Source organism: Rhineura floridana, chromosome 9 (assembly GCF_030035675.1).
Source record: "Rhineura floridana isolate rRhiFlo1 chromosome 9, rRhiFlo1.hap2, whole genome shotgun sequence".
NCBI lineage: Eukaryota > Metazoa > Chordata > Lepidosauria > Squamata > Rhineuridae > Rhineura > Rhineura floridana.
Window position 1 is genome coordinate 1,178,044 of NC_084488.1, and position 26,191 is coordinate 1,204,234.

General features: G+C 43.7%; 1 protein-coding gene across 1 annotated transcript in view; it reads left to right on the forward strand.

The window, feature by feature from the left end:
- HTT (huntingtin) overlaps positions 1 to 26,191 on the forward strand; it is a 337,153-nt gene that overhangs the window by 265,505 nt on the left and 45,457 nt on the right. The window contains exons 45-48 of the mRNA XM_061584691.1: positions 4,228 to 4,304; positions 5,995 to 6,133; positions 17,595 to 17,717; positions 22,395 to 22,605. Coding sequence (XP_061440675.1) covers positions 4,228 to 4,304; positions 5,995 to 6,133; positions 17,595 to 17,717; positions 22,395 to 22,605 — 550 coding nt within the window. The remainder of the gene's footprint in view (positions 1 to 4,227; positions 4,305 to 5,994; positions 6,134 to 17,594; positions 17,718 to 22,394; positions 22,606 to 26,191) is intronic.

Genomic DNA, 26,191 nt, shown 5'->3' on the forward strand with positions numbered 1-26,191 from the left:
GGGGGAGGGGGATTCTTTTAACGTTCACCTGCACTTACTGTGTAGTAGTATTTGCAGAAAATAATGTCTAGGCCCTCCTGATCTCAAGGAAACTCAGCATAGGAGAAAGATGCTTCTTGGTTGCTAGGGGGAAAGGAAGGGCAAAGCATGGAGATTCCAAGCATAGGAGAAAAAGACAGAAGCAGAAGAAGTACACTTAAAAAGGAGGGCAAAATAGCAGTTCTTTAGGACCCCAGGGATTCCTATGGCCTGCCTGGTATTTAAACAACTCACTCTCTTTGTTCACCGCCCAGAGAGCTATTGCTAGTTGGGCAGTATATAAATTTAATAAATAATGAAAATAGTAATAATAATAACTTATCAGTCACTGCTCTGACTTCACTCATTGGCTAATAACACTGACAGGCAAGAGCAGCCAGGCTGCCCATTTCACATACATTGTTTAGAAGGGTCCCTGCACATCTTGCTCAATATCTTTCTATGTAGGAGGGCAGTAGAGCACTAGGACCTGTCTGGGAGAAACTCTGAGCTGGCAGACTAGCATGAGCTATTTGGCTCCTCTGTGCAGCAGCAACCCACCATAAAATTACCCAACATGCAGTGCCCCAAATGAACATTGCATGCTGGGTAATTTAACAGCAGGCAGCTGCTGCGCAGAGGAGCATCATCACTCCTACCCACCCAGTGCCTTCAGTCCAGGCTCCTAGTGGGGACGAGAACAGCTAGTGAGTGGGGCCTATGGAGAATATTGTGGACCCCTTCAGATGTGTGTGGCCCCGAGATTGGGGAACCACTATATTATTATATATGTCAGCCTGTTAGGTAAATTCTGGGAACCAAATTATTCACCATGTCTTACATTACAGGATGTTTTGACTGTGGCTCCATCTGCAGTATCATGGCACTTTAAATAGTCATGGTTTCCCCCAAAGTATCCTGGGAACTGTACTTTGTCAAGGGTGCTGAGAGTTGTTAGGAGACCCCTGTTCCCCTCACAATCTGCAATTCACAGAATGGTTTAACAATCAATCCCTCTTCCCAAGGAACTTTCTGAGCATTGTAAGCTTGTGGGGAATAGGGGTCTCCTAGCAACTCCTAGCACCCTTAAGAACATAAGAAGAGCAGCTGGATCAGGCCAGGGGCCCATCTAGTCCAGCATCCTGATCTCACAGTGGCCAACCAGATGGCCATGGGAAGCCCACAAGTAGGACCTGAGTGCAAGAGCACTCTCCCCTCCTGCAGCTTCTGGCAACTGGTTTTCAGAAGCACACTGCATCTGGCTATAGTTGCAAAGTTCAGCCATCTTGGCTATTAGTTATTGGTATCCTTGTCCTCCATGAATTCATCTAGTTTTTCTTTAAAGCTGTCCAGCTTGGTGGCCCTCACTGCCTCTTGTGGGACAGACTTCCATAGTTTAACTATGCGTGGAATGAGATGAACTTCCTTTTGTCTGTTCTGAATCTTCCAACATTCAGCTTCATTGAATGTCCATGAGTTCTAGTGTTTTGAGAGAGGGAGAAAAAATTTCCTTTATCCATTCTCTCCATGCCAGGCATAATTTTATACGCTTCTATCATGTCATCTCTCACTTGCCTTTTCTCTAAACTAAAAAGCCCCAAATGCTGCAACCTTTCCTGACAGGGGAGTTGCTCTATCCCTTGATCATTCTGGTTACCCTTTTCTGAACCTTTTCCAACCTTACAGTATCCTTTTTGAGGTGAGGCAACCAGAACTGTACACAGTATTTCAAATGCAGCCTTACCATAGATGTATACAATGGCATTATGGTACCAGCAGTTTTATTTTCAATAACATTTTCTAATAATCCCTAGCATGGAATTTGCCTATTTCACAGCCGCCGCACACTAGGTCAGCATCTGTTAAGCCTAGAACTTCATCTCTTGTCACTCCTGTTTTCCTCAGTTCCTCAGACTCCCTTCCTGCAAATGTTAGTTCAGGTTCAGGGATCTGACTTATATCCTGTACTGCCAACACAGATGCAAAAGATTCATTCAGCTTCTGTTCAGTCTCCTTGTCTGCTTTAGCACACGTTTGACTCCCTTGTCATCTAAGGGTCCAACTGCTTCCTTAGATGGTCCCCTGGTTTGAACGTATTTTAAAGACATTTTTGTTGTTAGTTTTTATGTCTTAGTAATATGCTCCTCAATTTCTTTTTTTTTAGCATCCCTTATTGCCTCCTTGCATTTGTTTTAGTTCGGTGCCAGAGTCTGTGTCTTCATTTTCCTTATTCAGAAAAGACTTCAATTTTGTGAAGGAAGCCTTCTTACCTGTAACAGCTTCTTTGACTCTTCTTGTTAACCGTGCTACTTCCTCTTGGCCATGGTGGTACTTTTCCTGATCTGCAGTATACACTCCAATTAAGCTTCTAACACTGTGTTTTAAAACAACTATCAAGCATATTGGAGTGATTTGATCCTCTTGATTTTGCCTTTGAATTTTCTCTTTACCAGTCTTCTCATATTTGGAAGTTTCCTCTTTTGAAGTCAAAAGTGACTGTGTTTGATTTTCTTGGCAATTGGCCATTTACATGTATGACACCTAGATCTACCTTTTGTACCCCAGAACTTACTTTCTTTCTCCAATCCCACATCTACAACTGCTTCTCTTACATTTCTGTTTGGATGCTTTATTTTCCCATACACAATATGTCTAACACTGAATTTTTCCCTTTTCCTTCCAATCTTCCTGTTCTCATGCACTCCCTTTATCAGTTCCGTATGTCATCATCCATTCTGTGGAGTAGGCACAAAACTTTAGATTTATCTTTGTCCCCCATATTCAGTTCTTTGCTAAGTTGTGTTCCTTCTTCCTTTACAATGTTAGTGTTGCAAAAATGTGGCCTACTCTCTCTGTCCCTTCAGGTGATTCACACCTTTGGTATTCTCTTGCCATGACTTCTGCAGCCTTCTGTCTGGTCTTCCATTATCTCACCATAGTTTCCTCACCTTATATCCAACACTCTGCTGCGAATCATTTACCTCTCATGGCTTATTATGTGACAGTCTTCCATAAATCCCTACACTGGCTAACTAACGTCTCCAGAATTCTGCAGAAATGCCTCATCCTTACTTTCAAAGCACTCCGTGTCCTGCCCCCTCTTACCACTCCACTCTCATAACCCAATACGTCCCTTCCTGTGACCTCCACTCCTCCAGCTTCCCCCCAGCTGTTCAAAGCTTTCTTGCTCCCTCAAATGACATATCCCTTGCTTCCCTTTTATGCTTGCACCTCCCCTCCACCACACCTGTTTGACAAACCTCTTACATTCTTCAAATCCATCTTCAAAGCCCACCTTTTGACACATCTTCCTGATTTCATTGTCATACTGTTACTAAATCTATAGTCAAGCCTAAGTATGTGTAATGTGAATAACTATATATGCTCCCAGGTTACTCCTGGTTCCTTTCCTTTGTTTTTCCTATGTCTAATTTTCGATTATAAGCTGCTCAGGGTGGGACCCATCTTCACATATAATGATGGTGCTGTGTGTGTACATATATCTATATCAGTATCTCAACACCTGCATATCAAGGAATTGCAAAGAATAAATTACACATTTCTCACTATTCTTCTTTCAAGTTTCTGGTTTTCAAAGTGTTTAAATTTTTTTTGAACATTTCAGAAATAGGAAACGAATGGGTTAGGACTGAAAGGCAGGGAATGCTAGCTACAATGGAAGGAACAAGGAACCACAAGAGGTTTAGTGCAATCTGCTGAAATTGTAGAATACTTTATTTCACACGTCTATACACATTGTTCAGTCATATAGCCTCAAAGTTCTAAATAAAATACATATTATAGTATCAAAAAACCTTCAACTTAAGAGAAGAGTTAAATATATAATTTCCATGCTTTTGAGGTATGAGTGAATTTGTAAACTGAGGCACTTGACTTCTGCTTTCATAAAGCAGTGAAGACATTACACAGACTCACACTGTTGTCACAGTTTAAACTCTTGTGTCCACATTTTCCCTTCGTGCCTCAGTCCCAATCCTCTTACTTGGCAGGCCTTTCTTTATTGGGCTAAACTATAGTTTCAATTTACATATTAGATGTTAACTAAGATTAAAGCAACAAACAATGGTTAGTGCTAACTATAATTAAGTGTTGCCTGTACTTGGTGTTACTCTTAACTTATCACAATGTATATTTAATTTTCACTCTCAAGATTTATATGAATGCTTTGCTTTTCTTGTTTTCATATAGAACAGCACTGCTCAGTTGCCAGTTGAAGAACTGGATAGAATTCAGGGATATCTTCAGAATAGTGGACTAGCATTCAGGTAAAGCATTAGTGATGCTGTATTCTTGTGATGTGGAATGTGACAGTCTTTCAAAATGTAGTATTTTGCTTAAGTTCTTTCCACACATAATGTTTAATTGCACTATATCGCTTCCTGTTAAAATGTAAATGTACTGCCTTCAAGTCGATTCCGACTTATGGCGACCCTATGAACAGGGTTTTCATGAGGCTGAGAGGTAGTGACTGGCCCAAGGTCACCCAGTGAGCTTCATGGCTATGTGAGGATTTGAACCCTGGTCTCCCAGGTCGTAGTCCAACACCTTAACCACTACACCACACTGGCTCCTGTTAGAGCAATTTTATTACATAAGTTCTTCCCCAACTTCTAATTGGATCTGCTTAAACCAACGTTTTATCCTTCAAAACTAACAAGAGGAACAGGGTTCCTTGTCCCTGTCTTCATTGAGTTATTCTAAGTATTAAACTGGCTGCAGTCCTGTGTTTGGCTAACTGAACTTATAACCCTCTTGGTTACCTTTAGGACTATACCAGCTAATATTGTCTGTCCATGTAGGGATGGAAAAGCTCAATGTCCTAGTATTTTTTCCTATAATATTTGTATAACATATGACTGTATCCTGGTCCCTTTTCTTAGTATCAGAACCTCAACTATCCATTATTTCGATTATAGCTATGATTGCTTACATATTGCTATACTATGTTGACGGAATGGTTTGAATTGCATTTTATAATTTTAATGTTGCTATTTTGTAGTCAGTAAAACTAGAACAGTCTCAAATTTGGCTCCTCCACGTAGATAGAACTCTGTCTGTCAGCATCAATTTGCATCAGAGGAAAGGAGAGAAAGCTAGACACAGTCCATTGGCTTGGGTGGAACCAACTGCTGTATGGCTCCTCACCATGCAATGACCATTCCACTTTTTCATTATGTAAAAATATGACAGAGTAAGCATTCATATTTGCTTACTTTTCTTACCCTTCCCCTCCCTTTTGTATCACAGTTTGTAAATTTCCCTTTTGTATCACAGTTTGCAAATTTTTCATAAAATATGAGCTGCCTTTTGAAGGTTTTTTAAGAAAGGAAGTATAAATGTAGTACGTAAATAAATAAAATTGTTCTTACAGTTCGAAAAGGTCAAGTGTGCTGAGTAAGCAAAGACAACTTTGTGGCTAGATAATGAAGTCAAGGAAAGAACATTTTCATTGGGAAATAGGTCCTTTCTTTCTCAAGCCCCATCTCTGACCTAATCCAAAGAGGTGGAACAAACATGGGAAAGCAGCAACCTGAATTTCTGCCTACTGCCTATTTCTGCCTGCATAAGCCTTATCTCTGACTCTGTCCTGTATTCCCTGAAAAAGAGGGGAAGTACCAGCAAAGCTTTTACTTGTGAGTCAGGGGAAGAGCGCTCTGGAATATAGAGGCTTTGTGTTCCCCTTTGCAATTCCTTCTGCCGAACTTGAACAGAACTCCAGGGCACACTGAGGCAGTTTTTTTGCCTCTCATTAGATTTTGATATACTAAAATATATTCCTCCCCACTCTTTAAACAGATTCTGCTTTTAAACAAAAATCAGACATGAAAGTGTGGGGCTTCATTTATCAAGTGCACTATAGCACTGTTGAAATTGTTCACATTTATCCATTGAAAATATTGCTAGAATGTTTTTGCCTTTCCTAGACTAGTAATATGGTTACATTTCTGTTTTCAGACACCAAAGACTTTACTCACTCTTGGATAGGTTTCGTCTTACTGTGGCACCGGAAACAATTAGCCCATCATCTTTGATAACTGCACACCCACTGGATGGGGACAACCAGCCTGCTCTAGAAACTATAATTCCAGACAAAGTAAGGCCATGAAAACATATATCAATAATAATAGTATTTAATTTCAGTCAAATAAACTTAGTAAACAGATTAACACTTACTGTTCGGAATGTTAGCAGTTGGGTAGAATAAATGAATTTGTGTGTGATGTTCAAAAGGTAAGACTTTGCACAGGTTAAGATTTTCCTTCTGGACTTGCCCTTGAAAGTGGACTTTATTCATTTTCAATTTATCCTTGTTGGGAAATAGATATCAAAATACCATGTCACAAACTGAACATAATGTTCCAAATGAAGACAAAATAGAGAGGTCCTTCCCCCCCCCCCAAAAAAAAATGCTTGGCTTATTGTCGTTGTGAGGGGAAATTGGTTTGTTCTAGTTACGTAAAGCAGTCAGGAATGGGTAAATTCCTGTCCATTAAAAAGTTATTTTTAAAACTAGGACAATATGATGATATAGGATGACTGACCTTTCATTCTCAGTAGCTCAAGAGAGCAAAAGATCGGGATTCCTTGGGTAGCTACTGCTCTGTAGTGCCTTTGTTGGTGGCCAGTCTTCCATGAGCTAATGTAAATGTACTGCCTTCAAGTCGATTCTGACTTATGGCAACCCTATGAATAGGGTTTTCACAAGGCTGAGAGGCAGTGACTGGCCCAAGGTCACCCAGTGAGCTTTATGGCTATGTGGGGATTCGAACCCTGGTCTCCCAGGTTGTAGTCCAACACCTTAACCCAGCCTTTCCCAACCAGTGTGCCTCCAGATGTTGTTGGACCACAGTTCCCATCTTTCCTGTCCATTGGCAATGCTGGCTGAGGCTGATGGGAGTTGTGGTCCAACAACATCTGGAGGCACACTGGTTGGGAAAGGCTGCCTTAACCACTACACCACACTGGTGTTCTTTAAAGACCAGATATGCTATTATCCTGTACATGGAAAGATGATATCAGGTGGGTAGGTAGCTCCACCTAGTGGTTGAAGGCAGAAGAGCACTGTTGATTTTTGCAGGGACTTCCTGTCTGTGGAGCTCCCAGCTCAGTTCTCTTCTGCCTTTACACACAATGGTTGATCACTCTCTCTCCTCAGTGTTGAGGCCTGTATATTCATCTCATTCATATGTCTTGTATATTTCTGTGTTTTCCTCCTTTCTATTTTACCTTTCTTCTCTTTGTTTTTTAAAAAAGGTTTTTTTCTTTTCCTCACCCCCAGAGCCTTTCCTGTGGTGCAAGGCAAGCCAAGCCAGGGGATTCCCCTCCTTCCCTCCAACAGAATCCCACTGGGGTGTGAATTTCATTAGGGGCACCCCCCATGCTGAACTCGCTACCCTCGGGGGTGGGAATTTAGGTGGCAGCGTATTTAAGACATCAACGCTCATTTCCTGCCTCGAAACAGCAGCGCTCATAGCACAAGCCCCAGCAGGAGTCATTCTCCATTCTCCTACATTAGCTTCGCTGCCTCACTCTTAAGGGACGTGCTAGCCCCCCCCCCCCAGAAGCATCAGCGGGAACATAGCTGCTTCGTGGTTTCTAGCCCATGTAAGACCCATAGCGCAGTTGCCCCATGGGGAAAGCAACCCACACATCTGAAAGACCAGAGAAGAGGCCCAAGCCACTCCCACCCAGACCGGGCGCAGTGCCATTGCCATTACCTAGACAGGCCTTAGGACCTTTGTTTGTGCTGAACGTTCAGATGGAGATAACCATGGCCTGCCCCTCATCCGGCCGGCTGCAGGAGGCTGAGGCAGTTAATGTGGTGGGCAGGATGGCTTCAGACAGCGTGGCGCCCATGGCTTGTAGACAGACTGGCCAGGCCAGGCAAGGGTCTGATGATCATAATGCAGATGAGGGGAGGGATTCGCACAGCACTGCATTCAGGGCTCAAAGGGACCAAAAGTTGCTGTCTGAGGAAAACATCCTGGCTTGGACTTGGTTTTTTCTGCCAGATCCTCAACGGAGGATTTCATGGGATTTACAGACACATCTTCATCAACAAACCATCCAGGTGACAGAAGGGGAAGGATCTCAGCCCCCTTCCCCCCTACACACCAATTGCAAGGGGGAGCATATCATCCCTGTTGCGCACATACTCAGCCTCTTCAATTATATCTATCTGCTCACATGCTGCAACAATTAAAAGATCAACTCAGGGATTCCCTCTTAGTGGATTTGGCCAGGGATCTCTCTGGCACTGCATCCTCTATACAGGATCCCCCAAGGGACACATCTGGAACGCAGGGATCTTCCTCATCCATCCCATCATCAAACCCACAGCCTCCTCCATCACACAATTCACCTGACCCTTACGCTGCCACCCAAAGTAGACACGCTCAACCTACAGAGGAAACACCTGTCAACCCAGACAATGAACTGATTGTCTTAGATGAAGAAGACTGGAGTGGGGAGTCGGAACCAGAAGAGATTTCAAGCAACAGAATCTTCCAAGAGTCCCATTTGCTAGATAGGACTGGAGGACATTCCTGGTTAGGGATGATTCCTCCTACTGGCTATGACAGGCAGGGTCTTCAAACTTCTTTGTCTCCTCTCCAGGGTGAGGAGTCGTCCCACCCTCCCAGACCAGCCCTGCCTGCGGTCTGTGAAGGTTGGGTCTTTTTCTCTCTATTCTAAAATTTCCCTTCTTTTTTCCTGTCTTTAGTCTATTTTTGGTTATTCTCCTCTCCCCTTTCCATTTTGTTTTGTTCTCTGTGTGATGTAGTGTAGTGTAGTGGTTAAGGTGTTGGACTATGACCCAGGAGACCAGGGTTTGAATCCCCACACAGCCATAAAGCTGCCTGGGTGACCTTGGGCCAGTCACTGCCTCTCAGCCTCAGAGGAAGGCAATGGTAAACCCCCTCTGAATACCGCTTACCACAAAAACCCTATTCGTAGGGGCACCATAAGTCGGAATCGACTTGAAGGCAATCCACTTCATTTTTTTTTGTTCTCTGCGTTTGTCTTTTAAAAAAAAAAAAAAATCCTTTGTTTTCCCTGTGGGGTTTTTTCTTCATTCCTGCCCGCCTTCACACCGTGGGTTTAGGAACATTTTTCAGATGGGCCAATCGCCAACTGGACACTTCACGAAGATCTAATCGGGCAACGATTGTCGTGGGAGCCTGGCAAGCTACTGCAGCCACCATTTTATAAGGGTTTGATACAGACGGCTCCACAGACCTGCGTCCCCACAACACTTGTTTTGAGCAGGATCGCGATATCTTACTTCCCCCGTCGGGTCTTGCTGCACGGAGGCATTTATTTGCGATCTCTGGAGTGTGGCAGCAGTTGGGGGTTGAGCAGCGGCCACCAAGGCGTTGTTTGGAGGAGTTTCCCTGCACTTTTTATCTGAGCGCAGGGCTCTCACAGCCGCCATTTTATGGCATTCTCTGCCTCTTTCGACTTCTCTCGCCATGACTCCAGTCATGGGGAAGACATGGCAGACCTAGGTGAGCCTCCGGCCCAAGGCTCTGGATGCCTGCAAGCAGCGTTGTCACCAGCCCCAAGCAGGGGCAGCGAGGGGTGGTGGTGAGTATGTATGCTGAAAGCATGGAAGGTTTTTTCCCCCTGGGATTCTGCTTGGAGGAAGGGCAGGATATAAATCAAATAATACATACATAAATAAATAAAATTCCAAGTTCCCAAAGTTTATGGCTTGGGTAAAGGACCTTGTTTCTTCTGAAATTAGTGGTTCCATGCAACGTGCTCACAAGCACAAACGTAGCACCGGAAAGTGTTACTGTCACCTGCGGTTCATCAGTCCATGATGTGGTGAGTGCACAAACCCAACCCACTCAAGGGAGTGCCATTCCAGGATCCCCCACATATAGTGATCACGTCGGATGCCAGCCTATCGGGCTGGGGCACCATTTGCAATGGCCAGTTGGTGCAAGGAACATGGACACCGCAGGAATCCATGCTTCTAATCAATTTACTGGAACTTCGGGCAATCCACTTGGCACTGACACACTTCACGTGCACCAGACGATTGGGGGCGGTGCTCGTCGGGACAGACAATGTGTCCACCAAATCTCATTTGAACCGTCAGGGGGCACACGCTCTCCCCTTCTCCAGAGGGAAGCTTCACTCATCTTCCAGTAGGCAGAAGAACATTTGGAGTCAGTCACGGCAGAATACCTCAGAGGGGAGGATAACAGTCAAGCAGACTGGTTGAGTCGGGAGAAAATACATTAGGGGGAATGGAAGCTACATGCTCTGGCCTTTCAGGTGATACTGGCACACTTCGGCAGAATCAAAGTAAAACTCTTCGCCACCAGTCCCAACCGCCAAGTAAAGAGGTTCTTTGACACCAGAGGCGGAAGGAATAGATGCTCTCACGGCCCAATGGCCTCCATGTCAGTTATACGCCTTTCCGCCTCTTCCAATTCTTCCCAAAATAATCCAGAAAATTGAGCAGAAAGGGCAACGGTTCTGCTGGTAACTCCTTAGTGGTGAAGGAGACCTTGGTTTCCGGAACTTATCAACCTATTGGTTGATCATCCGTGCCGAATTCCTCTCAGGGATGATCTGTTGTCACAGGTATGATTTCTCCATCCAGATCCCAGCTGGCTGGCTGTTCATGTTTGGAAATTGAATGGCAGTGCCTCTTGAAGAGAGGCATTCCGATGCAAGTAGTGGAGACAATGGTGGCCTCCAGATGCCCTTCTACCGTTCGAATATATGAGGCCACATGGAAAGCCTGTTTGTCTTGGACACAGAAACAAGGCATAACTCCAAGCAAAGCAGGTATTAAAGAGATCCTCTCATTCCTACAGGAGGGCTTAAGAATGGGACTCAGACCAAACACTTTGAGATGCCAGGCTTTGACTTTGTCATCAATCCTATGTAAGTTCCCTGAAAAACCACTGGGCTCTCACCCGTTTCTGAAGTGTTTCCTTCATGGGGCGCCACCTACTGTCCATCGTTTCCCAGCTTGGGACCTGCACAAAGTCTTAATGGCCCTGCAAAAACCTCCCTTCGAACCCTTAAGTTAAGTATCTCTCCGTTTGTTATCTTTTAAAGTCTTGTTCCTTGTGGCCATTACTTCCGCGCATCGAGTGTCTGAGTTGAATGCCTTCTGTGTAGATAAGGATTTCTGTGTTTTTCATAAGAATAGGGTAGTACTCTGCACTGTCCCTTCCTTTCGTCCTAAGGTTCTCTCTACCTTTCACAGTCAACAAGAGTTAGTGCTTCCTTCTCTCTGCCCTAATCCTGTTCACCCCACAGAAAAGGTGTGGCACTCATTGGACGTGAGAAGAGCCTTAGAAGTATATATCTCCAAAACTAAACCTTATCACAAGACCTTTAGTCTCATTTCATCCAGCTTCGCTGGGTAACAAAGTTTCAACCTCCACTCTAGCTAGGTGGATGTATGTATTACCTTGGCATATGCTTCGCTGTGGCTTGTGCGACCAGACAGGATAGTGGCTCACTCCACTAGGGCAGCAGCCACAATGGCAGCATTCTCGCATAATGCTTCACTGACTGAAATCTGTAGAGCGGCCACATGGGCCACCCCCAGTACGTTTATTAGACATTATAAGATTGACACCTATGCGTCTGCAGAAGCAGGCTTTGGGAGGAGAGTGCTATCGCATGTCCTGTCCGACTATGAATGAGTTCAGCCCAGCATTATTCCCACCCTACATGCGTCAGCTTTGGTATGACCCACCTGATATCATATTTCCATGCCTAGGAGAAGAGACTTTTAGTCTTACCGTGGAAACAGTCTTCTGTGTGCATGTCAAAGATGATATCAGGGCCACTCCTTAGGAGGGCTGGGCTGCAATCATGGATACCTTATAGGCCTCTAGCAGAGGGTGTATGAATTCTGTTGTCTTAAGTTGCATATTGTGTTTCCTATCACTGCTGTCATTGTTAGTTAGCTTGTCATCAAGAACTGAGCTGGGAGCTACACAGAACAGGAAGTTTCTGCAAAAATCAACAGTGTTGTTCTGCCTTCAACCGTTAGGTGGAGCTACCTACCCACCTGATATCTTCTTTGACATGCACAGAAAAGACCATTTTCACAGTAAGACCAAAAGTCTCTTCTGGACTGTGAACATTTTTCTAGTCCTCCTGCAGGGGAGGAGAACATTCTGCTAGATGGTGATTCTGTCAGACTCTGAAAGCATCTGTCCTTCCCGAACTCGAATAACTAAGACTCAGATATGGCTGTGGTTTTTTCTTTTATTGTAGTAAGAGACAGTTTCAATTCAGTGTGCTTCCTGAATCTACCTACAGCTTACTCAGAACTCAGTATCTCTCTAGGAGTAATTAGGCACAACTTCACAGCACTAAGACATTGACTCAGCAACTCCCCCCCCCCGATACTTGGCTTAAGTAAGGCTGGGCGGGCACCCTGCTTGTGTTTGCCAGCTGTCACTGTTGGGAGCACGCATGCAGATGGAGACTCCACCTCAACTGTGTCTGTAGACTCTCATGCTGCTTTTGCCTCCTGGCATGAGGCAAAGGTGGAGCCTTTCTCACCATCCCATCTTCCCCTGTGAGGGAGGGGGGCTGCCTGCTTGCCACATGGGCATCAGGCTGGGAAACAACTGGCTGGTCAGGTTGACTCTCCACAGGGGTATCTGGAGCTGCGGGAGTTGAACTGTTAAAGTCCAGAGCTGGCATGCCTTCTCACTCTCCACTTGGCCCCTCACAGGCTCGAACATCCAACTTTAAGTCCTCCTCCTCCACTTTGTTCTTGTCCATCCACCCCCCTTCAGCAGGGCTCACAACAACATGGCTAATTTCCGGGCTTCCTATTTCCACCAGTGGGAAGACTTCCCAGTACTCATCTCGTCTTTAAAGAAGAGCAGGGTTTCAAGGATTCTGTGATTTCTACAGAACCCTCTCAGTTTAGGATGATGTAGTTACCTGGGATGGTGGATGACATTCCTTGTTAGGGATGATGCTTCCTACTGGAAGGAACAAGCAGGGTCCACTAAAACCTTTTGCCTCCTCTGCAAGGGGAGGAGTCATCCCTCTCATCAGACTGACCCTGCCTATGGTTGGTAATGATTGGGTCTTCTTGGTCTCCCTCAAGTATTTGCCTTGTCTTGGTCTTGTGCTTTCCTATAATTTATTTTCTAAATTGGTGTTTCTTACTATGCTTTGGTGTTATTCGTTTTTATTATATTGGATATAATTTTTTACCTAGTACATTACTTCTTCATTTGCCCTGTTTGCATGTTTGCATGTGTGTCTTGTGTCTTTTTTATCCCCTTCCCCTCTATTTTCTCTTGTGGTCTGGGAGAAGTGTCAAGTACTCACAAGGGGTGTTTCACCAGAGTTCCCTGGAGGGAGCTCTTTTTTCAGTTCCTGTAGAACATGGGGCTTGATGGGTCCCACAATAAACATCAAGTGGGACCACCACATTGTTTGAGCGGCAGCATCATTTCTATTTGATCACTGTGTCACCTGCCTCAATTGCTCTGTTAATCAAGCACACCAAATCCCTGTGAAATTGCTTCATTTCAGTTTCTAAAGGGCACAGAGCTTGGCAGGTACTGCAAGGAACCTACCTAAGCAGGAGCGCCAGTTCTATTTGATCATCATATTGCCCCAACTGTTCTGTTAATCAAGTGTTGTGAGTATACCAAATCGATTGCTCCCCCTCCCTGCATCATCGATCAGTGAGGCTTTGAATTTCAGTGTTCTCTAGCCTTTTCAGCATCCTTGGGCTTGAGAATTGCTGGGAGGTTGAGTGGCTTGCAGACAGTGTTAACAAACAGCTGGCTTATCCCCGCCCTTGGCTGTGTAGGGAGAGCTGTGCCATAGCCATTATGGCTTTGCCTGTTGCTTTTGCCATCTCTGGCCACAATGATCGTCTGTGAGGGGACTGGTCAGACTTAAATGCCTCCTTTTCTGACAATGCTCTGAGGCAGGAACTTCTGCAGATGGTGTGAGTAACTCCATTTCCTTTGTCAATTATGGGTTTTTGTCAGCCATGGGTTTTTCTCTCATGGGTATATCCCTGCTTTTACAAGAAGTTAAGGACTCCCTCCCTCATAGTAAATGTGGGCGGGGTCCTCTTCACAGAAAGCCCATACAGGAAAGAGTAAGGAAGGCTGAGTAAGGCACCATTCCAGGAAGTATAAGAAAAGGAGGAGGAGGAGGGTAAAATTTATATCCCACCCTTCCTCCCATTAGGAGTCCAGGGTGGCAAACGAAAACACTAAAACACTCTAAAACATCATAAAAACAAACTTTAAAGTATATTAAAACACATCATCATTAAAAACATAGTAAAACAAAACATCTTTAAAAAAATCTTTCTTAAAAAGCTTTCATGATAATGGGCTGCCTTCAAGTCGATCCCGACTTAGGGTGAGCCTATGAATAGGGTTTTCATGGTAAGTGGTATTCAGAGGGGGTTTACCATTGCCTCCCTCTGAGGCTGAGAGGCAGTGACTGGCCCAGGGTCACCCAGTGAGCTTCATGGCTGTGTAGCGTTGTCGCAACCACCTTGTCTACATCATCAAGCCGCATCAACTGAAACCAATCCCAAGAGGTTACAGCAGACATTGCACTGGACACCTCACCGGGGACTACAGTAGATATTAATGGGGCATCAAGGTTGCTACAGAGGCGAGCAACTTTACCCTCAAAGTATCTTGCAAACAATTCACAGTGGGCCTCGAAAGGATCTAAAACTCCATTTCCTGGAGCTGATGTCAACAGACCCCTGACAATACAGAAAAGCTCCACTGGACGGCTACTTGAGGATGTGATGGTGGCAGAAAAGTGGGCCTTCGCCGCCCTCGCCACCACACAGTACTCATGGTTATGATGTTTTACTCGTGCCCCAATTAGCCTCACAGTATGTCTTTCACCACTTGTGCTCCAGCCGTTGTCCAGCCTGTTTCATTGCCCTTAGCTCACTGGTATACCAGAATACCAACTGGGCTCTACAATGCCGGAGAGGGCACTCAGGAGCAACTGTGTCAAGAGCTCAATGCACCTCATTGTTCCACAACGTGACATGGGTTTCAACAGGGTCACCTGCTCTATCAATTGGGAACTCCTTCGGGGCATTCAGGAATCCAGTGGATTCCATTAGTCTGTGGGGGTGGACCATCTTAATCTGTCCACCATCCCTGCAGGGGAGGATCGGAGCCATAATTCTAAACTTCAGGAAGTGTTGTGATCATGACAATGGGGTGACATCCATCCCTCCCATCTCCGGACCACCCCTTCCTCCATCTGGAGCAAAAACCAAGTCAAGGGTGTGTCCTGCCCTATGTGTCGGGCCGGTGACAACTTGAGACAGCCCCATGGTCATCATGGAGGCCATGGAGTCCTGAGTCGGAACACTAGAGGCATCCTCAGCATGGACATTGAAATCATCCAGGACTATCATTCTGGGCTCCTTCAATACCACAGCCGGGATGGCCTCCGCCAACTCAGTCAGAGAAGCTGCCGGGCAGCAAGGTAGATGGTACACCAGCACCAACCCTAGTTTACTGTCTCTTTGGCCTGACACCAGGTGCAGGCCCTCAAAGCCAGCTAGTGACAGAGATGGAAGTTCTGTAGACCACAGCAATCCCACCCCCCTGTCCCTGCAGCCTGTGTTGGTGTTGCACCGAATAGCCAGGTGGCAAAGCTAGGTCAGATCTACCTCAAGTCACAGGTCTGTGGGTCTCCCCTCTCCCCCTATTCAAGCAGTTCTTCTGTCATTGTGGAGCTGGCGAAGAAACATGCTTGGGGTGGGGGTGGGGGTGGGGGAATGGTGCTGATAATGCTTTTGCCTTCAACAGTTCCCTAAAGGGAAGAGGGAACACTGCTTGACTCTTTATCTTTCACCCTCTGAACCTTTTGAGGAATAAGTATTGTAGGTTCAGCCTCAGCCAATGTTGCTTGCTTCTGAAGTTTTCTCAGCCCTTACTGACCAGGCCCGAACCCAGACTGGGGTGGGTGAAGATAATCTGTTTAATCCAAGAGTACTTGCAATTGCTGCGCCACAACCCTCTCAATCACCTTCCCCAAAAAGGGGGTATTTGCGACCGGTCGGTAATTGTTGCAAACCAATGGGTCCAGAGTGGGCTTTTTCAGGAGCAGTCACATCATTGCCTCTTTCAGGGTGGCTGGAAACACTCCCTCCCACAGTGATGCATTGACCACACCCTGGATCCACTCGGCAAGCATTAGTAAGCCAAGAAGGGCAAGGGTCGAGACCCGCTGCTGGCCTCATCATCGCAAGCACCTTGTCTAAACTTAATTATCATATATGTAGACTTAATTATCGTAATCTGTCTGGGTGGTGGGGAAGAGTAATTGGGAGTGGTTCTCCATGCAGGGCACTTCGACACACTCTAACCCTAGTTGCCAAAACATGTCATGCTTTCACTTTTTTCTGTTTTTCTTTTTCTTCTTTCTTGGCTGTTTTTCTTCTCTTCATATCATCCTTCAGGATGCCAACATCCTAGCAAACAGCAAAGGTTTGCACAAAGATCCAAGCACGTGCCAAAACGACACAGACATGGCATATTGTCATTTTATTTTTTTTTTATTTATTGTATTTGTATACATAGCCGAAGCTCTCTGGGCGGTTTACAGTAACTAAAAACATTAAAAACAAATATACAAATTTAAAACACATCTTTTAAAAACAATTTAAAACACAATTTAAAAAATTGAAAACAATTAGAAAAAAAATTTAAACAATTTTTTTAAAATCCATTTTAATCCACCATGGCTTCTCTACTGTAGGCATTAAACCTACCATAACTGCTGGGTATGCAGGCCTAGCAGGGCCCAGATTAACACACACTCACTCACTCTCTCACATGTGCATACACACTCACTGCACACAGACAGACGCAAATGCATCTCTCACTCATACACACTCCACATGTACATCTGTCCTCCTCTCTCTGCCCAAGTTCATCTCTCCCCCTCATAGATCACACACACACATTCATGTCTCTTTCTTTGTCTCTCTCTCTCTTATACACACACACACACACACACTTGTGGTGTCAAAATACTTATGGGGTCCACAAGCATTCCAGGCTTATTTGGGAGGGCACATAATGATAATCCTGTTCTTAGCCTGGCATCTGAGTCTCTTGCTTGTTGCCCACAACGGTTGTGTTGATTCAAGTAGGAGCCTTTTGATGCTGTGGCAAATAGGATGGGAAGTTGGTGGAACAGATCCCTCCCCAATAATTTAGATTATCTGGCAGCAGCAAGCACTCAGATGTACGTGCTTGGTATTTTGCAGTGTGTGTAATATGCCTATACACCAGCCAGTGAAGCAACCAGTAAATGAAGAAAGTTTATATTCATCACTACATTACATATGTCTGTAATTTCCTGTGGTTTCCAATACCTCTGTATTTGCTGCTACTCTGGTGTTAATTGCAGATTTGTTGTGTCTAAATGTATGTTCTAGTAACAACTTAGACTTTTTAGAAGGTTGATTTAAAGCAAAATTCGTATGTATTTATCTTTTCTTAAGTATGTGTAGTTGATTTAAATTATTTTCTTGAAAGGACTGGTATGTTTCACTAGTGAGCTCACAGTGCTACATGAAGTCAGCCGCAGCTCTGATAGAAGGTGCCCAGTTGATGAAGCAGCTTCCTCAGCCGGAACTGAGTTCTCTTCTGATCCATCAGGTAATTAGCTTGATATCGTACAAAATAAAACAGGATTTTCTGTAGATTTTTACGAATTGGTTATCCTTTTTAAAGTAATGCAAACATAAAATACAATTACAAGTATAAAAATATAAAATATAAGCAAACATGCCACACTTATTTTTTATATGGAGAACATAATACACTCAATAAAATGTACTTCCTATATTAATATTAAGGCTGGAGAAAGAAATCCCTGAAAACTGTTTGACAGTTACTTGAGAATAGTTATGGTGTAACCATTATTATATTAATTAATTTTATAAAACAATGTATTTCTAAAAGTGGAACAAACTCTGCAGAAAAATATAGTAATGAAAAAAATTCCACTCCATATCGTTGGATCACATTAATATTGACTTTTTCTGTAACTAATATATCTGACATAAACTTGAAGTCTCTTCGCTCACAATACTGTCAGAATCAGTCCCAATGACAAAGGTTATTAAATCACCCAAGTAAGCCACTAAATTGCTTCCTTCATCAGATTCAGAAATACCTCTGGCATTTCAGTCAATTTGCTCAAGATCATTCTCCATATTAGCTATTTCATTTTTGCAATAATAATAAGCCTTACTTAACTTTAAAGAACTGTTCATATCATTTCATTCTTCATGACTTTAGGGTTTTTATTTAGTTTTTGAATTAAATGTAATCCTAATAATAGTTGTTCCTTATTGCTTTCTAACACCTCAAATTTCCACATTGGTTAAACCATTATCAGTCTCTTTTCTAAGTTTACCAACATAAAGTTTTCCCAATTTACTAGTTTAACTTTACAAATCCTGTAATTCTTATATCAAAAATCTTTAAATTCTCCTGAGGTCCTGGAGCGCATTTCATAACTGCAGGATGGAGCTTCCCTTGACAACTACATTATCTTAAACCAGTCTTGCCTAACACAGAGAGCAGATAGGTCTGGCTGGTACTCCTAAAGGCCCAGCCATATTTTGCATTCTGTACTATTTATTTTCCTTTGTTTTTCTGGCCTCTATCCTGGCCCCCACAGATAAGGGCAACAGGATTTTATGTATTTTTGTAATTTTATTTAAGAAATTTATATCCTGCTTTTCACCACGTCTGAAAACGACTTAAGGGGGGGAAAGTACCAAATTAAAAAATCAGAGTAAAACATTAAAATATCATTTATGATGCAAAGGCCACCTAAAATAAAAACATTTTAACCTGGCACCTGAAACTTCACAGGGATGGTGCCTGACCGATTTCTAATGGGGAGAGTTCCATAGAGTTGGGCCCTCTACAAGGAAGGCACGATTCCTCATTGTCATGAGTTGTGCTTGTAGTACATGGTGAACCACTAATGGTGCTCCCCCAGATGATCTCAGTGATCAAGTTGGAGCACCCTGAGTAAGGCATTTGGTATGTTATCCTGGGTCTAAGTTGTTCAAGACTTTTGCACACTAATATAAGAACTTTAAGCTGATCCGGTAGCAGACAGGAAGCCAGTGCAGCTCCTTTAACACTGGTGTCATCTGTTGGTGATAGTCTGTTCCCATTACTACTCTAGTTGCAGCATTCTGCACTAGCTGAAGACCTCAAGGCAACACCACAAAGAGCACATTGCAGTAATCAAATCTTGAGGTTACCAATGCATGGACTACAGTGTTCAGATTGTCTCTATCCAGCAAGACCCGTCGTTGGCATATTGGCCAAACCTGATAAAAGACAGTCTTAGCTTTCAAGGCCACCTGTGCCTCAAGTGACAAAGATGGCTCCTGGAAGTACCCCCAGACTACATACCTGCTCCTTCAGGGGGCAGTTCAAGCTCATCCAGGGCAGGCAAGTGGCCTGTCTCCCACATCCAGGAACTACCCAACCACAAAGCCTCCATCTTCCCAGGATTCAGAGTCAATATATTTGCCCTCATCAACTAGGGTGGCCTACAGTTGGCCTCCCCCCCCCCAGCCTGGACCAGGTGGGAAAGGCTGAAGATTAGTGGGATGAGAATGGAGTTCCTGCAGGCCTGCAATTCAGTTGCCACTGAGATACTTGGAGTGTGCTGCCACCATCAGCTACTCCTTCTCATGTCATATAGTGCAGATAAGAATCAGCAGGCTTCCAATTTTCAGTTGAAAAGAGAGGAAGTGTCTCAGTGACCGGAGAGCAGTCTGTTCCTTACTGCACAGAGTAGCCAAAACAGCCATTCAAAGTGATGATGGGGATGACACTGGTGTATGAAGCACCGACATGGAGACCAGAACTTTGGATGAGCACCCCTTCTAATGCACCATTCCAGATCCACCTGGGGAAGAGCCATATCCCCAGTTCATACAGTAGGTCCAAGGTCTGGTGGAACGAGGTATAGAAAGGGTTTTCAGTCTCTTCAGGGAAAGAATCATGCTCTTCACAGAAGAGGCACACACACAAAAGGTGGGCATGGCTCTAGGGGCAGTACCAAATGTAAGAGAGGCCACAGAGCAGAGCACCAGCAGAAAGCCAACATTCCACACAGAATCCATAGGCAGTAAGGCCAGAACTGATTGTGGGCTTCCCACAGGCATCTGGTTGACCACTGTCAATAGGATGCTGGACTAGTGGGCCTTTGGCTTTTATGTTCTCCCCCGCCCCTGCCCCAAGCTTCTTCCTAGGGACATGAAGTTCCCTGCTCTCAGACTCACAGCAAGATCTTGGTGTCAAAAGAAAGGCATAGCCACAGCTGACAGAAGTGTTAAGTTAGTGCCGGGGTTCTTGCAGTTGGGGCTGGATTCCCAGAGTGGTTTAACAATCCCTTTTCCAAGGGAACTCTGGGAATTGTAGTTCTGTGAGGAGAATAGGGATCTCCTAACAACTTTCAGCACTTAAAAGCTACAGTTCCTAGGATTCTTTGGGGGAAGCCATGATTGCTTAAAGTGTTTCAGATGTATAGTGGAGATGGGCCTGATATTACACAAGTATTCACCAGTTTTCTCAATATAGTATGCTTTGCTAGTTTTTTATTTTTAATTTGTAAACATTTTATATCCTAATACAGTGCACATAATTGCAGTGTAATTTATATCAGTTTTAAAAATTTCACCCTTATTAATAGCAATTGTTTTCAATACATAATAACCATGCCACACATCTCTTGTTCTTAATATATCCTCTTAGTACAACATTACCTTGACATATTTATAAACAAAACATGATGTAGAATATCACAATAAGAGAAGGTAAAAAAAACTACATAGACCACATAGATTACATAGACTCATGGATTAAATCAAAACAATACTTTTTTTGCTATGTAAAATGCCCACAGTAACAGCAAAGTGCAAAATAGTCCAACTATAGTATGATGACCAACGCTTATAATCTTGCAACTTCTGTAATTTTCACGCCTTTTTAAACATGTAAATGTATTTTTATTTAACTTATTTGATTTCACAGAGAAATAAAATAAAAACAGACAGCAAATATCAATAAACAAAAAGCTCCTAAAGTGCCTGACAACTAAAGTGGCTGACAGCTGAGCTAACATTACATACTTTCTTGTTAGAAAACAATTATGGTATTCGATGAAGAGCAAGAATGTAAGGCATCAGCAGCAATATCAATTGATAAGCCCTCAGACACTTGGAATTATTTTTTCCAAATTTTCTTATATTGGGCTGGGAGTGTCCTACTGTCTTATTAGTCTGAAAAATAAACTCTGATATGTCCCTGGAAGATACATATTTGATGTGTAAGCTTCTCTGCAATGGAATACACTTTTTTAAATTCCAAGTTAATTTTGAGAACCTTCATATTGGGGAATTCTTTGTTTAGAATCCATACATGTGAAATACTTTATCAGAACTTCTTAAAATGCCCATCAAAATTATTATTAAGGCTGCAGTTGTGTGCATGTTTACTTGAAGGTTGAAAAGATGTCTTGTTTGAACTCAGTGTGACTTAGTAAACATACAGTTTTGTGACTGAAGGGCTGGCCGGTCCATCCACTGTAGCATCTTATATGGTGCCCAGGCAATTGAGGCATAGCTTATTAGTAAACTGTTTAAAAGGAGCAAAGTTCACATGTTTGCCACTTAACTATCATCTTGCTCTATGGAATATTAGTAAATATAGCTTGTATTTTACAAGTATAGATACATTCATGGCTTTCAGTGGATATCCCATCTGTATTTACACTTTTAAATCAAATTCAGATTTGTGGAACTGAAGCACTGTCTCTTGCACGCCCGCATACGCAGACACACATATACACTACCACCACCATTACATTCAACTCCCACTTAGCCTAAATTCTGACAGAGTGCTAGCCACTCTTATGAGGTGAAGTTATATTTATTATGCATTAAGGCTGCACGAATACAGTCTAAATATCTTGTGAATTTTTTGCACTGGACATGATTATTCTCATTTTCAGAATGTTCTGGTAGTCATGATGTCTTACACTAGGTGTCCTCCATTTTGTGGAAGTACTCTGGGCCATGAGGCCTAGACATCTGTCTGCTGTATATGAGCTTGACAGGAATTGTTGATGTAAAATTGCCCGTTTATTTCAGTTCCAACCTGATTGTCAATGGTTATGCACCAGGCTGGGAATGATAGTGCTTTCTATCATATACCCTTACTCAGAATTTCTAGGTTGCCTTTTCTGTGTGAGAATGTATTTTTGTCAATCTTCTGTCTATCTTTTTTTCTTTCTTTCAGGACTTCAACATAAGCCTTCTAGCTCCATGTTTAAGCCTTGGCATGCATGAAATCTCTAGAGATCACAAGAGCCTTTTTGAAACTGCTTGTAGGGTAACTCTGTGTCATGTGACTGCTGTGGTACAAAAGCTTCCCACCAGTCATCAGGTTTTTCAGCCACTGCAACCAAATGAAACATCAGCATATGGGAACAAGTTGAGCGATATCTTTGGTAATAGGAGTAAATAATATTTACTTTTATAAAGCACTTTGACATGTGGCATTGTTCACCCAATTGCACCTGTACCGTAAGAAGTATACCCAATAAACTATTTTCTGACTGTTCCTGCCTAGTCAAACAGCCTGCAGAAAGCCTTGGACTGTTTTCCTAGCAGGTTACATGGAGAAAGGAAATGTAAGTGAAGGTGTGTGTTGCTAGACTGTCTTTAGTTAAGGTCAAAGGAGGAGTTGATCCCGTTTCTGATGAAATAGTGCCATGAGTTCCCATGTGAGGTTCATATACACTTGAGCAGAGCCACGAGGAGGATCTTCTGTGTGTTTTGCATACATATCTCCTCTAAAGATAGCCATAAACTATTCTGATGCTTCAGGCATTGGCCTGATTCTGGCACCCCAGTTTCCCTGCTTGAAACAGTGGAATATCTTTTCAGATGGGAGGCTTTTGAGTAGGGCCTGCATATCCCAAGTAACCCTAGCATAGTCCTTAGCTACATGGAACCTGGTTACCATCTCTCGGCTGCATCGTTGGTGAGGCTGAAGGACCCACCATTTATGCCAGACCAGCGAGGGAGAAGGGCATAGCATGAGGCCAGCGTAGTTATGGCTCATCATATTACTTGTCTTTTAAAATGGAACTTTGATGTAGTTTCATGATATAAACTTTTACAGATATCACAAGTAGGAGAACACCTCAAGGGTAACTATAACAATACCTATCAGACCACAACATTAAACATTCCTGCATTGGCCCATGAACAGTGTGGTTTCTTTCTCTTGTACATTAGCTGACCTTTCTTTGATATTAAGCCTTCGGGCAAGAAGGGTCCACATTTTATGCATGTCTGGATTACTTTTGTATATTTTTAGCATGTGGGAAAATACTATTGGGCTTTCTTGTAAGCACCTTAGTGCTCAGACCTATCTCTTTTTAGGACTACTACTGGAAAATCTCTTGACTCCAGTGTTTTACAGAATGAATAATTAGTATTGGTTCAAGCTTTGCAATCATGTTTGGGGTTTCATAGAATAGTAGAGTTGGAAGGGGTCTACAAGGCCATCGAGTCCATCCCCTTGCTCAATGCAGGAATCCAAATCAAAGCATTTGGGGTTTGATGGAATAGGGCTTGGTTTCCATAGCAAGCTTCCACTGAAAATTGGCTGGATGGTTCCAGATAGTCCAATACCTGGTTCAAGGCAGGAACACCCATATGCCAGTTCACCAGACTCTCAGATTTAACTGACTGATTAATTTGATATTCTTTTATATTCACCTCAAGACAGCTTGAGAATAAAATGTAAATAATAGAAGTATAAAACCATCCTCACAATAAAACAAATAAATAGCAATTAAGCAGTTAACCCTTTTAAAAAGATGTTTTTAAAGATTTTTTAAAAAATGTTTTAACGCTGTTTTGTTTTGATGTATCTTAAAATCTGTTTTTATGACCTTTTAAAGTGTTTTTAGCATTTGCGTTTGCCACCCTGGGGTCCTGCTGGGAGGAAGGGCGGGATATAAATCAAATAATAAATAAATAAAATTAAAACATCTTAAAACAGCAGTAAAAAGGTATCAGTAATAATAAACTAATGCCCAAGTAAAAAATCCCCACCAGAATAAACAAAAGCCTATTGAAAACCAGGCTTCTCCCTGGATAATGGTCCAGCAAGTGGGATATGACTGCCACCTAGCATCCCCAGGAAGGAAATTCAGTAACATTCTGAGGCAGTACGTTGCCTTGCACATGTGATACCCCAATCCATTTCCTGCCTCCCATCCACGTGGTTGATTTTTTTCTGCTCTGCTTTTTCTTCACCTTGCTTGTCCCATTGGCTGTTTTTCCTAGTGTGGTTTAGTGACTACTGTTTTTGATAAGTTAATATGGTCCCCATTTGGGTGTTTTGTCTTTTTCCTGACATTTTCTTGCATTGTCATTCTCCTCCCGCCCGCCCCAACAGCCACCATAGTGGGATCCGGCTCCTTGTCTCCTATTATTGTTTCAACTTTGGTCTGCCCACTCTCGTAGCCCTTGTTATCTCTCTCTTCTCACTTAATATGATTTGTATTTTTTCATTGAAGTAAACAACAACAAAAACCTTGCTCTTGTATCTCCATCTTCTCTCTGCCTTCCCTCCCACCACTTGGACTTAGAGCAGGAGTGGGTTAATTTTCAGCCATATTCTTGGTACTGTGTTTTGGGGGGTTACATGTATGTGTTTTACTGTCCTCTGTGCCTCAGCTGGCATGTGTGAGTTTATCAAAAGAGCAGCCACCTCTCCTTAGAGAAACTCAGACAGGCTGCTGCAGTTTGGGGCCATGCAGCTGTCTGTTAATGCTAATCATTGTTTTTTCCTCTGGCACAAAGTGGTATAGTTCATCCTTGGCGTGTAGTATTTAAATCTATACATTTCTTCTTGTTCTTCTGTGGTCTGTTTGTCCATTTGTATGAGTTTGTTGGTCAACCATCCAACTAATCATGCAATGGACTAGGCTATCATGTGTGCCAGGGAGCCTTCTTGCTCGTTATTTTCCTGTGCATGGAAAGATGATATCAGGTGGGTACGTAGCTCCACCTAGCGGCTGAAGGCAGAAGAGCACTGTTGATTTTTGCAGGAACTTCCTGTCTGTGGAACTCCCACCTCAGTTCTTTCTGCCTTCACACACAACGGTTGATCACTCTCTCTGCTCTGTGTTCAGGCCTATATATTTGTCTTTTGTATTTGTCTTATATCCTTTGTGTTTTTTCCTTCTCCAACCTTACTTTTTTCCCGTTTCAAAAAAAAAAACCCACCCTTTCCTCCCCCGGAGCCCTTCTGTTGCGCGAGGCAAACCAAGAAAGGGATTCCTCTCCCTTTCCCTACCAGAACCGTGCAGGGGTGGGAAGTTTTAAGGGGTGCCCTACGGGAGGACTTAAGGCCACCCTCCCTTTCACCCGGACCAGCTCATTACCGCCACTCTCGGCTGTACATCCCCCCACACACACTGAACTCATAAGCGGAGACGGGAATCTAGCGGCAGCGTCTAAGACACCAGCGTTCTTTTCCCGCCTCACAGCAGCAGCGCTCATTGCGCAAGCCCCAGGAGGAGTCTTCCTTCACCCTCCTAAGCCACTGGAGCGGCCTCGCCTTAACAGCTGCAACAAGACACGCCAGTCCCCCCACTGAGGCATCAGTGGGAACGTAGATGCCTGACCGTAAGACCTGCTGCGGGGTTGCACCATGGGGAAAGCAACCCGCAAATCTGACAGGCTGGAAAGGAGGCCCAAGCCGCTCCTGCCGAAGCTGCTCCTGCCCAAACTAGAAGCAGCGCCACCACCATTACCCAGACAGGCTTTAGGGCCTTCCTGTGGTCCGAACGTCCAGATGGACGCCCCTCTTCCGACAGGATGGAGGTGGCTGAGGCAATGAACATAGCAGGCAGGGTGGCTTCAGATGGTGCGGGGCCCATAGCGGACAGGCAGACCGGTCAGACCAGGCAAACTCCTGGCGATAATGCAGACGAGGAGAGGGGCTCACACAGCACTGCTTTCAGGACTTGAAGAGACCAAGAGTCACTCCCTGAGAAAGAAGGCATACAAGCC